This window comes from Aspergillus novofumigatus, assembly GCF_002847465.1.
Source record: "Aspergillus novofumigatus IBT 16806 chromosome Unknown P174scaffold_9, whole genome shotgun sequence".
Lineage (NCBI taxonomy): Eukaryota > Fungi > Ascomycota > Eurotiomycetes > Eurotiales > Aspergillaceae > Aspergillus > Aspergillus novofumigatus.
In genome coordinates, this window is record NW_020194282.1 from 891,923 (window position 1) to 905,192 (window position 13,270).

The 13,270-nt window shown below is 52.1% G+C and overlaps 5 protein-coding genes across 5 annotated transcripts; 4 read left to right on the forward strand and 1 right to left on the reverse strand.

Annotated features, from left to right (window-relative positions):
* Positions 1-1,149: 1,149 nt before the first annotated feature.
* On the forward strand, positions 1,150-1,574 carry P174DRAFT_413923 (uncharacterized protein; the record flags this gene model as incomplete). The annotated part of the gene is made up of 1 exon (XM_024824373.1): positions 1,150-1,574. The coding sequence occupies one exon, from the start codon at positions 1,150-1,152 to the stop codon at positions 1,456-1,458; it is 309 nt and encodes a 102-aa protein (XP_024678419.1). The 3' UTR covers positions 1,459-1,574.
* A 1,275-nt stretch (positions 1,575-2,849) lies between these two features.
* P174DRAFT_445716 (uncharacterized protein) lies at positions 2,850-4,210 on the reverse strand. Its single transcript, XM_024828402.1, has one exon. The coding sequence runs from the start codon at positions 3,898-3,900 to the stop codon at positions 2,899-2,901; it is 1,002 nt and encodes a 333-aa protein (XP_024678420.1). The 5' UTR covers positions 3,901-4,210; the 3' UTR covers positions 2,850-2,898.
* A 1,136-nt stretch (positions 4,211-5,346) lies between these two features.
* Positions 5,347-7,186, forward strand: P174DRAFT_413928 (deoxyribodipyrimidine photo-lyase PHR1). Its single transcript, XM_024824374.1, has 2 exons — positions 5,347-6,556; positions 6,606-7,186. The coding sequence occupies exons 1-2, from the start codon at positions 5,352-5,354 to the stop codon at positions 7,150-7,152; spliced, it is 1,752 nt and encodes a 583-aa protein (XP_024678421.1). The 5' UTR covers positions 5,347-5,351; the 3' UTR covers positions 7,153-7,186.
* Positions 7,187-8,228: 1,042 nt separating this feature from the next.
* Positions 8,229-10,799, forward strand: P174DRAFT_424998 (putative C6 transcription factor; the record flags this gene model as incomplete). The annotated part of the gene is made up of 3 exons (XM_024825245.1): positions 8,229-8,617; positions 8,662-9,477; positions 9,530-10,799. The coding sequence occupies 3 exons, from the start codon at positions 8,229-8,231 to the stop codon at positions 10,797-10,799; spliced, it is 2,475 nt and encodes an 824-aa protein (XP_024678422.1).
* Positions 10,800-12,084: 1,285 nt separating this feature from the next.
* P174DRAFT_464227 (uncharacterized protein) lies at positions 12,085-13,191 on the forward strand (the record flags this gene model as incomplete). The annotated part of the gene is made up of 2 exons (XM_024830358.1): positions 12,085-12,428; positions 12,498-13,191. The coding sequence occupies 2 exons, from the start codon at positions 12,085-12,087 to the stop codon at positions 13,189-13,191; spliced, it is 1,038 nt and encodes a 345-aa protein (XP_024678423.1).
* Between the last annotated feature and the right edge of the window lie 79 nt (positions 13,192-13,270).

Genomic DNA, 13,270 nt, shown 5'->3' on the forward strand with positions numbered 1-13,270 from the left:
GACTTCTTCAGAGCTAACTCCTTCGCAACATCTGTCATATATACGAGGCCTAATGGCCTAAAGACACAGGGCTACAGGCGAAGGAGAGCATAGGAAAGTGTCAACCAGACAGCCAACAGCTGCAGATTGTGGACAATACGGCGAAGTCATGTTCTCTGTCAGATCTCTGTGGATATGGTACCTCAAGAGCGAGTTACCAAGTGAATGCTGTCAGACCACGATCTACAGAGGTCTAGATGTGATGCCTGTTAGAATGTGTCATTGAAACCGCCTGATATAGGTACATCTGCGCCTTACAAGGTACCTTGAGTGCTCCGGGATACCCAGGGAAGAAAGTCCGGCGCTCCGGGGCCAAAGGAGCAATATACATGAAGACTTCATTAACAGTCCATTATTGACCTGCACAGAGACCCTGTGAATGCATTTCTAGACTGCCCATATGGGCTTGCTGTCTGAACCAATTGGATAAATAAATGCATTGCTTTCTTGTTGGTTCTGATCCTTCAGTCATAGTGAATGGGATGTCGAAACAACAATGTCCATCCTCGACAGAGGTATGAATGAAGTTGAAGACGCTTTTCCTGGCTTTCGTTGCAACCCACAGTGAACCTCACAAGCTGTCTGTCGTATGATTTTCAACGAGTCTTCGCCTATTAACGCCAGAGTGAAGCGACTCTGGGAGACCTGAAGAACCGCCTTATTGAACCGCCTTATTGAACCGCCATATTGGCCACGAGAAGGGTTATACTTGCAGAATGACTGCATGTGTATACATACGCTAGGGATAAACCCCTCATCCAAAGCATCTGCATGAGGGAGGACCAAGGATGACTTGTGTATCCAACAGTATACAAGGGACGGATTCGAATCAATTCAGCATGCAAAGCTGACTGCAGGGAATCCTTCACAATTTCACCGTCGGAGAGACCGACTATGATGTCGCATTGTTGCATCAGACAATGAAGATCACGGAGTCCAAGCAATTCATGACTGACAGGCGGACTGAAGCTCAACATCCCACTCATCGTGAAGTATAAAAACCCCCATCAGGTCTGCTACTGCTATCGATTCTTCTTCCCATCAACTCGAACCACAGAGCCACAATCAAACTTCCAGAAGTCCTCAGCATCTCTTCATTTCATCATCAAGATGCAGTTCTCCTCCATCCTTACCGTGGCCATTGCTGCCCTCCTCACCGCTCCCTCTCTGGCCTGCAAATGCTACGTGAACGGCAACCGCGACGACGGCCGTACCCATTCCTGCTGTGACCAGCTCCACGGCACCTTCCGCTTTGGCAACGATTGCCAGGCGGGATCCATCTCGGAGCATCTCTCCAACTTTCGCAGATGCTGCGGCGGATCGTCCGACTGCGACTATCCCGGTCTTGCATTGGAGGAGACCGAAGTAGATTATATCAAGACCATCGTGGCTCTTCCTACCGCTGCGGCGTCCATCTAGACTCACTCTGAGATGGCTGTCGGGCTCTGTTGTGACATGAACGGTGATTGATTCTTGGACCTCAGAACAAATGGTGTGCTCCGAATTTCTCGAGATTATTTGTTGGCTTGCAAGGGGAAGTGAGAAGAAGGCATCAAGTAAAGGATTGCGCTATATACACGTTGATCACTCTTACTGTCAGCTTGTGTAGATGGATATGCCAGTCAATACACATGTATGTAGGCTGATCTCGTTCGCTTGGTGAAATGAAATGAAATCAAAGAAATGAATGGACCTTGGACCAGAAAGAGATTGTTCATAACTGGAGTATACAAGCCTACTCTCCGTTCGTCCTTTAACCCCCTAAGTTCAGGAGATTCACTAGTTCATACATGAACCCGTAGTTGAACTTACTCTCGCTCAAGCTATATAGCCTCATTTCTGTGAACGGTGATTCTGAAGCATGATTCACTCCCTAAATATAGGATGGCCATATACATATCCAAAAGGATAGCTCTTATACCAGTAACCAGTTGTCCAAAGTTAGGGACTCCCGTTGAGACGGACGGTAGCAGATTCCATCCACCATCTTCTCTCCCCTCGCCTCCGGCTCCTCCATATCCCAAATCGCAGCTACATATCTCCCCAACAGGAACCTCTCGCTAGCCCGATGGCCGTGCCACTACATAGGTCCACCGTATCTTTCGTGAACGGCTAGCCAAGAGACGCTTCCTCCCATGTCTGCAAGGACCATGTCCGGGCGAAGACTCACACTGGTGATATGTCGATGCTTTAGCCTTGACAAACGCATCGAACTGCGAGATGGCCACTCTGCTACCCGAACGAACTCAGGCTCTCATCGACGTCGTGACTTGCCGAGCTAATGCTAATAATTTTCGTTGGTGCAGAAGTGCTCAGGTGAACAGTTCTCAGAAAGAGCTCGGTGGCAAAGGTAAAATGTACCCCAGGATTAATTCTGATTATAGGATGGAGTAACTTTCGGATGCAAAGGCTGAACAAGTACATGTATTTGAACCTCCCAGCCAATTGATACCACAGAAGATGGCAAAGAGTAAGCGTTTGTGACATGTTGTCGCTAAAGCCAAAACTCGGAAAGAATGTGTACGGCTTTATAGGCAGGCAAGTGGACAAAAGCTCCGATTAGGTATGGATAGATGAACAGTGTATTGGCTTTGGACGCAATAGAGCGGACATACAAGACTTCTCCACTGCATACTCTCTTCCGATAGCGTGCCAGCTTGCTCAATGCGAGTACGGGCGTAGTGCCTATTCTGCTTGCTAAAACGGAGGAAATGGCGGGCTTTGAAGTGAGGGCTTGTAAATGGGATAGGAATACTGTGAGGGTTTTACATTGCACAGCAAATAAATCATATATTATGTCATAAATCTTGATTATCTAGTACAGCTATAATACAATCCACAATCTACCTAGGTAATAGATCAAAGCGCCCGCCTCTCGTGAAACCTCATCGAGGCATATGTATCCTCATCGCGGATATACGACATACCCGTGCCTGTACTCTCTGGAGTCGGTCGCGGGGGAGTCAAACTCACGCTCCCCACCGTGGCCGTCTGCTCCGACGGATCCGAGTGAAAGCCCTGCACACTGGACGAGCCCTGCTCGCGCTCGAGGGACTCCCCCTTGGCGACCTGGATCAACCGCCCGAGAATGGCATACTCGAGCTTGAACTTTATGCTGTACGCTACGGGCTTGAACATCACCTGCACGGCATAGTAGCCCGCATACTCGGTCCCGACGACGGCGACGTCCAGCACCAGAATCACGATATTGATGACGAGGAGCTGCAACAGGATCCGTCGGTGCCGTGCTTGCGGTGGCCGCAGGCGGAGCATCTTGATTGTCTCGAACACGTAGAAGCTTGAGATGATGCACTCCTGGACCGCGAAGACGATCAGCTGGATTCGCTCCATTACCTCGTACCCTGCTGTGAAGCGCTTCGCGTGTGGGGAGACGGCGCCGAAGAGTAACACGGTGATGGGGACCTGCATGGTAATGGCGTTGACGATGATCATGGCTAGAATTGCGCGGAGGATCTTTGGTTTCTGGAGGACGAGGTGCAGGCGTGACCAGAGGACGAGCGAGTGGCCGGTGACCATGGTGCACCAGCTCGGGACGATCAGGGCGACGGCGACATAGGGGGTAACGGTTGTGGAGAGGAAGAAGAAGAAAAAGAAGCCGACGACGTGCGGGATGAGGCTGATGGAGGCGAGGAGGAGGGACCAGAAGTAGCAGCCATGGTAGCGTTTGAAGGTGGTCAAGCAGAGGACGATGAGCTCGATCGCGTTGTACCAGACCACGCCGGCAAAAGCCGTGAACACGTATTTCTGCGTCTGGCCGATGTGGATATGCTGAAGGATGGAGCCGTCAGGGAAGTGCTGCGAGGATGCGGTTGTGGTGGATGTCGTTGGCGGGGATGCCATTGGGAAGAGGCGCCCATGTTGGGAGCCTGCTATTATTCAGATATGGTCAATTCAGAGAACTGGATAGATTCTTAGAACGACAAGCCGACACTGGCGATACTGTGGCCCTTATATGACATATGACAGGTAACTGCTTCGGCCATTCTGTACCGTTTCCCACGCCGGTAGATCGACTTGGTAGGGAATTGAAGTAATATGAGACAAGCACCCCGTGGGGTATTTGAATTCCCGTCTGCTCCCGAGAAAACTTCCACGGACGAGACCAGATTCGACAAGGAGACGGAGCTCAATGGGTGTCTTGCAACTTTATATGGGGGGCAGTGGAGCATGATAGGAGGATGCAAGGGCGGCCAGTCGAAATAGATCTGCGCAACCAAGGAAGCTCTGGCTGAAATCGGGGAATTCTGTATTCAGTTCTTTTCCCCGTTTGGCGAATGAATATTGAACTCAAACAAACTTTGATCCTTAAGAAGGCAACTACGCGAGACCTTTGAAAGAAACAGGGGATGTAGGGCGAAGATCATCCGGAGTATGGACTTGGCGGTGGAGGTGATGAAGTCATAGAAACCTTGTATACGGAGTATCTACTTCATATCCGACTTCTCCCTGCTATTCCTAGGAATTTAATTCCGCAAGGGGCATGCGCGAGTTACTCAGTGAACTTGTAAACTGGCTATTTGGATGAAGCTGATACGTCAATTGGGACCGACAGATCTGAGTCTCCAAGACAAACGTAGATTCCTTTGTCCGAGTTAATGATCTGCACAAGACGTGTCGGCATTAGGAGTCAATGGTCTAAATAATGTCTTTCTACGTGTCCACCGGTGGATTTTGATCTATGAGAGTCCAATTTATTTGTTTGACAGAATTTCAATAATGTACTTACTGGAGGACAGGATATGAGAGCCATTACCCGAAAAGTCGTCCGTGAGGAATAGCCGAACAGGTTATGTATATTTGCAGCTATGTCTGTTATGGATATATGCCTGACTCCAGAGCAAAATTATCCCGGCCATAGAACAGACGTATGCCACATCTCTAATACAAAAGTACGCCCATAGAGTACTCTCCGTATTGAAATTGATGATACTCTGACAGGACGCAAAGTGGCGTGGGAAAATGACTATAGCAGTGAGGTCATGACGCGCCTCAACCAACTAAGTCATGCAGGAAGACCGAATGCCACCCCAAATCTATGCACACGGAGGCCATAGGTTTGGTCCCTACAGAAAACCCACGGAAACAATTTCATACGAACCATGGATCTTAACCTTAGACAGGACCGTGCGATCGGAGGCCTCGATTGGATCAGATCAAATCGATCGTATTCGTGACCAGTCGGAATCAACCCCTTGATGCAATGATCGCAATGCAATGATCGCGCCAACAAGGGAGGGACCGAAAGTATTAAAGAAACACAAGTAACTACTGTTTCTACTCGCGCATGAAGAATGGCCTCTCAGAAACGCAAGACCGCAGGCACAAGCAGCAATGGCACGACACAACCCAGCAAACGCGAAAAGCTGGACCTGTCCCGTCCGCATCCCAATGCGCAACAGTCCGAGGACTTTGGCATCGTGCTGAGAGAATTCTATCCGCCGGAAATGAGCAACGAGCGTTGCCACGCCTACAACGATGGAAGGTTGGAACGACCGATCGAGACACTCCAGCGGGCCTACGAGGAGACGGCCGACCAGCGCAGGGCCATCCGAGCCAACTGTGCAGTGGTGCACTGGTTCAAGTCCGATCTCCGACTCTACGATAATCGCGCCTTGCGGATGGCATACCAGACCGCCAAGGAACACAATATCCCGCTGATCGGGTTGTATATTCTGTCCCCGCAGGATCTGACAGCTCATCTATTGAGTCCGGCGCGGGTTGATCTGATCCTGCGTACTCTACATCAATTAAAGCGCGATTTGAGCGAGCTGGATATCCCCTTGTACATGGAGACGCAGGGAATTCGCGAAAACCTACCCCAGCGGGTTGTAGATCTGTGTCAGCAGTGGGGAGCAAACCATCTCTTCGCAAACCTGGAATACGAGGTTGACGAGTTGCGACGCGAGGCGAAGTTGGTGAGGCTGTGCGCGAAGAATGGAATTAAGTTCGAGACCGCCCACGACGCATGCGTCGTTCCCCCTGGACGGGTGACCAGTCAGCAAGGTAAACAGTATGCAGTGTATAGCCCCTGGTACCGCACATGGCTCGCTTACCTGAACGAGAATCGTGACTGTCTGGAACTGTCGGAGGAGCCGGGATCGAATCCGGGGGATGCGCGGCAGTACTTTAAGGAATTATTTGACAGCGAGATTCCAGCGGCACCGGAGAACAAGCAGCTGTCGGAGGAGGAAAAGCAGCACCTGAGTCAATTATACCCAGCAGGCGAGTATGAGGCGCTGCGTCGGTTGGACGCGTTCCTGGAAGAGAAGGCGAGGGACTATGCGGAGGCACGGAATATGGTGTGCGGACAGACGACCTCAATCCTCAGCCCTTACTTCGCATCTGGCTTGCTCAGCGCGAGAACAGCAATCGAGCACGCGCGCAGAGCCAACAAGGGTTCCCTGGAGCATGGTGACCCTGGTCTGATTCACTGGATCGGTGAGGTGGCTTGGCGCGAGTTCTACAGACATGTCCTTGTGCATTGGCCATTCATTTGGTAAGGCTTTTAGTTCACCTCTTTTTGGTAATGTCACTCACATAAGCAGCATGAACAAATGCTTCAAACCCGAATTTACCAACCTCGAATGGGAGTACGATGAGGACAAGTTCACCACCTGGTGCAAAGGGAAAACCGGGTTCCCCATAGTGGACGCCGCCATGCGACAGGTGAAACATGACAAATGGATGCACAACCGGACGCGTATGATTGTTGCCTCTTTTCTCTCGAAGGATCTGCTTATCGACTGGCGTCGCGGCGAGCGATACTTTATGGAGACTCTCATTGATGGGGACTTTGCGTCCAACCACGGCGGGTGGGGATTCGGGTCGAGTACAGGGGTGGATCCCCAGCCATACTTTCGAATCTTCAATCCACTCCGTCAGAGCGAACGGTTCGATCCTGATGGAGAGTATATACGAAAGTGGATGCCCGAGCTGCGGGATATCAAAGGGGCGGCGATACATGACCCCTACGCACGAGGAGCGGCGGCCATTGCAGAAAAGAATGGATATCCACGTCCCGCGGTGGATCACTCTAAGAGTAGAGGCCAGGCATTGCACCGATATAAACGGGCGTGTGAGAATGGACGATGACGGTGGCTTAAAATAAGCTCTTTTGCGTGTTAGTATGATCATGAAATAGATGGATGATCTTCTATCTATTTGTCGTTTCCGATGAGTAGAGTCGACGATTGATGCAGCGGAGGAGATTTTCCACCTGTAATGTTCAAGGGGATTCCTGATCATGGACTTTACCTATTATTATTGCCGGTCGCATCTTTCCCCAGTACCGATCGGCCGAATTCTGTCCACAGTAGGTAGGATCCTTCAGGAACATTCACTGAATAGAGCGGAGAAACATCGGATCCGCCTGAATTGAAGTTTCCGAGTTTCACTTGATGTCCATCCATTGGATAGAGGCACGCAGCATGGTTGAAAGTTTACATCCAATGGAGTCATGGACGAGTATAGTTAGTGCCAACTATCTAGGTACCGAATACGCCTCAGTACCATAGGATCCACTCTGATCCTGGCAGATGAGACACTCTTCCAGTGCCGGGGGGCGAATGTTGTTGAGCTGGATGAGAAAGGAGTCTCTAGACCAGGTATCTTTGTCAATCACGTGGCGGCAGCAAAGAACTGCAAACTCGTCCTGAGTATCCGTTTGTTCTCCATACTCCAGACTCCATAGTCAGCTATCTTGAACTTCAACTGTCCATGGTCTGGCCGTTGCCGATACACGGTTTCTCCACTTTTGGACCACATTGCCAAGAATCCCAGGCAAAAAAAAAAGGGTCAGCCGATGATTCGATGCGGAGTTGCTCTCTGTCTTTGGTGTCTTCCCCGCGATCGGGTCGGCGTCTTTCTAAGTTCCTACGCGGCCTTGACTCTTCTGTTCAGCTTCAATTCTCTCCGACGAAAACTCTCGCTTCGTGAATCTCGGACCGGATATGCATCGTTCTCATCACCAAGATCTATTCTCATGAACCTCTTCTGTTGACAAGAGGGATTTTGGAGCTCTCACCGCACGCCTTTTTGTGCCTCGGTATCACCTCCGCAAATCTCCTGGCGCGGACATTTTTGACCCACCGCTAACTGCTTGTCTTTTTTTCTTTTTCTTAGACAAACCCTCTCCCCGCTCACGTTATTCTACTCAATGTCGTTCTGAAATGGATCCTGCCCAGTCGGGGGATGCACAGCCTACTAGCACAAACACCGCAGGAACGCTTGAAGATTCGTCCAACACCGCAAAGCGTCGATGGAGGAGAAATCGTATAGCCTGCGACTCATGCCATTCGCGCCGTGTGCGATGCGACCGGGCATTTCCCTGTTCGCGCTGTCTTCGCAGTGAGATCCGGTGCGAATTTACGCGCGAAAGGCGGAAACGAGGGCGGATTGCACGGTCAAAACAGACGGCCGCAGTCACGAACGGCGGATCGATGGAGAAGCTGTCCAAGCCTCCTAATGTGCAGCCTCCAGTGCCAGCGCCGGTGCCAGCAGATACGGCGCCAACACCAGTGCCGAACCATGCCTCGCCGACCACGACCTTCCAGCATCGGTCGCCGGCGACGAACGAGATGACCGTTTCCGCGCATAGCATAGACGACCGACTCTCTCAGGCGGATCCGTCCCTACCGGCCCCAGACCGGGACCGACGGGGAATGTGACGGAGGAGTGGCTGTCCGCAGCTCATGTGTCTCCAGATTCATATGAAGTCTTGGGGGGAGGAGCCTGGGGGGACGGTCCGCTACCACGGGTGCTGGACATCTGGAATGGCGCGGACCTTGCAGGGTACAGTGCTCCGACCGCCCAGGGCTCCAAACCTGGCGGCCCAGCTCGGGCTCCCAGTATTTCGTCTACAACTTTGAAATATCCCGTATTACAGCCACTCATGCCGTTCCTTGAGACGAATCTACCGCGGAGGCTCGTTTTTGACCTTCTGGAGTTGTACTTTACGAGCGCCTTTTCTACGCATATGCACCCTGTGTGCCACCATATCCATTGTTATGTCCTTCGCAAGGCCTCATTTCTGAGTCGGGAGAACCCTCGGCCCAGTAGCCCGGCTCTGCTGGCAAGCATGCTCTGGGTTGCCGCCTTGGACGATCGGGCGTTTGCGCTCTCCATTTCCCCGCCTCAGCGCAAGAAGATTTGTCAATTCTTGTGCGCCTTAACTATTCGCTTACTCCGCCCGTTGATTCACGTGTCGTTTAAGGAGCAAGGGGGTTCGAACGCGAATGATGCGACATTCACTGGGGTTGCTCCGGACTGTCCCCCAACCACTGTGCACCATCCGTTTGAATCGAGCGGCGATGATCGCGGTCTAGTCGGGCCTGCGGGGTCCTTGGATGATGTGATTACCTATATCCATGTTGCTTCCATAATCTCTTCGAGCGAACAAAAGGCCGCTAGCATGCGATGGTTTGTTTTGTCCCCCTTTTCCCCGGCTGAGTCGAGACTGACTGAAGTCCAGGTGGCATGCTGCATTTACCCTTGCTAGAGAATTGAAACTCAACCAGGAAATCGAAGTGATACCCAACGCGGACGGCCAGACCGAAGGCTCAAGTCCAGCATTTGACTACTCGCTGCCTGGCTGGAGTGGCGTCGACACGGGCGCATTCTTCGATTACTCGAATCCCACGCGACCCAGCTTGAACTGCGTCTGCGACCGTAGTCATGATCCCCATGCGACTATCACCGAAGAGCACCGGGAGGAACGTCGGCGGACCTGGTGGCTGCTATACATCATGGATCGGCACCTGGCCCTGTGTTACAATCGCCCACTGGCATTGCTGGATGCCGAGAGTGAAGACCTGCTGCTACCGCTGGACGAGGGTTCGTGGCAGGCCGGCAACGTTCACAGCAACAGCCCCAAGCCGGACGGACCCCATTGCCCCATCTCTGGGGAGAAAAACAAGCGCCGAGTTTTCCCTGACTTTATCTGCCATGATCATTCCATATTTGGCTTCTTTCTACCGCTGATGACCATCACCGGCGAATTGATCGATCTTAACCAGGCACGGAATCATCCCATGCTGGGATCCCGACTACAAGGGAAGGACGGCTGGGACGCCCATCTCAGCGAGGTGCTGCGGCAGCTCGAGATTTACAAGGCGAGTCTGACCACTTTTGCAGCGACCACGGCGGTCCCGGAAGCGCCGCTCTCCACCACCTTTCCTCCTCCATCCACCCCCGATCATCCTGGTGAACCTTCTCTTTCTCAAGCGTTCGCATGGCATACTCAGACCGTCATCGCGTACGCATCATATCTGGTGCATGTATTGCACATTCTCCTTGTCGGCAAGTGGGATCCCGTCTCGCTCATCGAGGACAAGGACTTTTGGACCTCGTCCCCTGCCTTTGCCACTACCATCTCACATGCGCTGGATGCGGCCGACTCGGTCAACCAGATTCTCCGCTATGACCCGGACGTCAGCTTCATGCCCTATTTCTTTGGCATCCAGCTCCTGCAAGGCAGTTTTCTCCTCCTGCTGATCGTGGAGCGGCTACAAAAAGAGGCAGGAGAGGGCATCCTCAACGCATGCGAGGTGATGATCCGCGCGACAGAATCCTGCGTCGTCACCCTCAACACGGAATACCAGCGGAATTTCCGCCAAGTGATGCGGAGTGCGGTTGCACAGGCGCGGGGACGCCCTGTCAACCACAGTGAGATCCGACACCGGCGCAAGGCCGTTCTGGCACTGTACCGGTGGACGAGAAAAGGTACCGGGTTGGCACTCTAAATTTAGCAAGAGCTTCCCCGGACTCCACTGTTCGTGGAGGAGAGCCGTACGGAGGATTGCCCGGAGGTTCCCCGTCGCAGTTCGCATTGGCTAGATGCAACTAGGATTGATCGGCAGTTACTGCCTTAGCCCTAGCATCTTGCAACCGCTGCCATCTGCAGGGGCAGGGGCCACAGGCTCCACTAGTTTCTGGCGAGTTAGTTCGCTGGTCGATATTCTCCATTGATGCGAACGAACCTGCAACTGCCGTCGGTACTTGCAGTGTCATGTACTTCAAACATGCCTAATGACATAGCAGTATACTCTATAAATTGAATAGAACGTATATATCACAGTTCACTGGTCACCCGTACTACTCACCATTACATTGTCAATGCTACCAGGTTAAATTCTCGCTTGAAAATGAACGAACCTGGCAAGCTATGACTTCGCCCCGGCGCACAGGACTCGCAACCACCATACAGTAACCCAATCTCGGAAAATTCAGACCTGTCACGGTTGAATATGAAAATGGTGTTTTACCCCAGACACTCGGCTAGAATCGCCACCCCGGACCGAGCATCGAACGAATCTCGGTTAAAACAATCAACCGGAGGACCCCAATTAACCGATGCGGAGAAGCTGACCAGTTGGTGCTAGCGCGACAGGGCTACAAGGCACGAGACCCGGGATCGGGCCAGGGGGACGGATCATTTGACTTTTTCTTCTCGGCCCATGAGTGTCTCTGATTGACTCTGGTTCTAGCCGTTTGGCCGCGTTTCGAAATCTGGGGAAGGGCAGCTCGGTTAATTGCTCCTGCTCACGCACATGGCAATGTGATGATCTTGTGTTCCATTGCGAGATGGTGATTGGGTGGTTGAGCTGGGAAGCTCCGTGTCGATTCAGTCAATTTAAGTACCTTCGCTTCGATTTTATTTTGCCGAGTTGGGCAATGGTCCTGCCGATGAGTGTGATTTGTGCCTGGATGGGACGGATTTTGGCGAGCTTCCCTGTAGTTAGTCTATCTACCCCATAATTGATTGATTCATTTGTGTCTGTTACGGAGTATGCTCCTTGGCTTTGATGTTTTTTTTGCCGGCGATGGGTTTGGCTCAGGCTTTTATTAAGGGCGTGGTCCCCAGCATGTTTCTTTCTATCATTGCTGCTGGACGTTATATGTTGATACATCTGGACTATACACTACTAGAAGGATAAAAATTACTTCTACTACTGCATCTGCTACTGCTTGGGATGCTGTGACGGTACTACGACAGTCGCCATACGAACTATAAACAGATCAGACAACATGACCGATTCACTCCCCTACGACTACGCAAGTTGGCAATTCCTCGATGCCATCGGACAAGCATCGCCTCTGCAACAGGAACTACAGAGCGACGAGGCCATGAGCCTTGCCTTTGAGTTGTCTGCTCATGGTCGCGGCGAGAGTGACTTTGCGTTGCTCAGCTCGGATAATTGGCTGCATTACGGGCAAACTTCGGCAAAGGCACCAACAGCACCAGCAGGGGTTATGCACGCGCAACCACATACACCGCCAATTGAGATGGGAATGGCAATGGCAATGGGAATGGGAATGGGCATGGATATGGACATGGAGATGTTTGCACAGGGCATGGAATTCATTTCAGTGTGAGTTTCACTTTTCTTCTCCGAGCAAACAAACTGGATTGAACCAAACTAAACTGACTGACTGAATAGACCTCCCTTCCCCGATCTCACCCTCGGCCACGGGAAAAAGACGCCCGACGAGCTCTCCCTCCTCCGCTCCACATCCCAGGACGCAACACAGCGGGCGCTGTTTATGACTCCATCCGGCATCACCTCCCCTTCTTCGTCGTCATCATCATCATCATCCTCGTCATTCTCAAACCGGAACTCTTCCTCTCCATCACTAGATCCCTGCACCCCCAGCACGACAAGTTCTACAAGCAAGGAAAGCGACGAAGACTGCGAATGGGACTGCGACCGCGACCTGGATCCCTCACTCGGCATGGGCCTGGGCATGCATTTCTACAATTTGCCCGATAGGCTCGACTCTTGCCCCCGCCCGCCCCGCCACATTCATCCTCCTCTTCCTCACCACCACCATTTGTCTCACCGCGGGGTGAATCACCGCACCAGCGCCGCCGAAGACGAGGAAGATGCACTAACTCCCCTCGAAATGCCCGACGGCAGTACCCGCTTCACGGCGAATTGGCTGCCTGTGGATCCCACGGGTGGGTTTACCATTGATTCACCTGTGTCTGCTTCTGCATCTAGGATGGAATTCGGATATCCGTATAGTTATGGACACCCGCAAGATCACTACGGGTATGCATACGCGGATGCAGACCTCTCGATGGAATTCAGCAAGGAGGCGTTTATCCAGATGCCTGCACCGGCGCCGGTGTGAGTATGTAGCAGGTCAACAGAGCTGCAAGTCTGGTTTACTACTCCTCCTGTTTTTGGAGAACTCTCTACCCCCCTTGAGG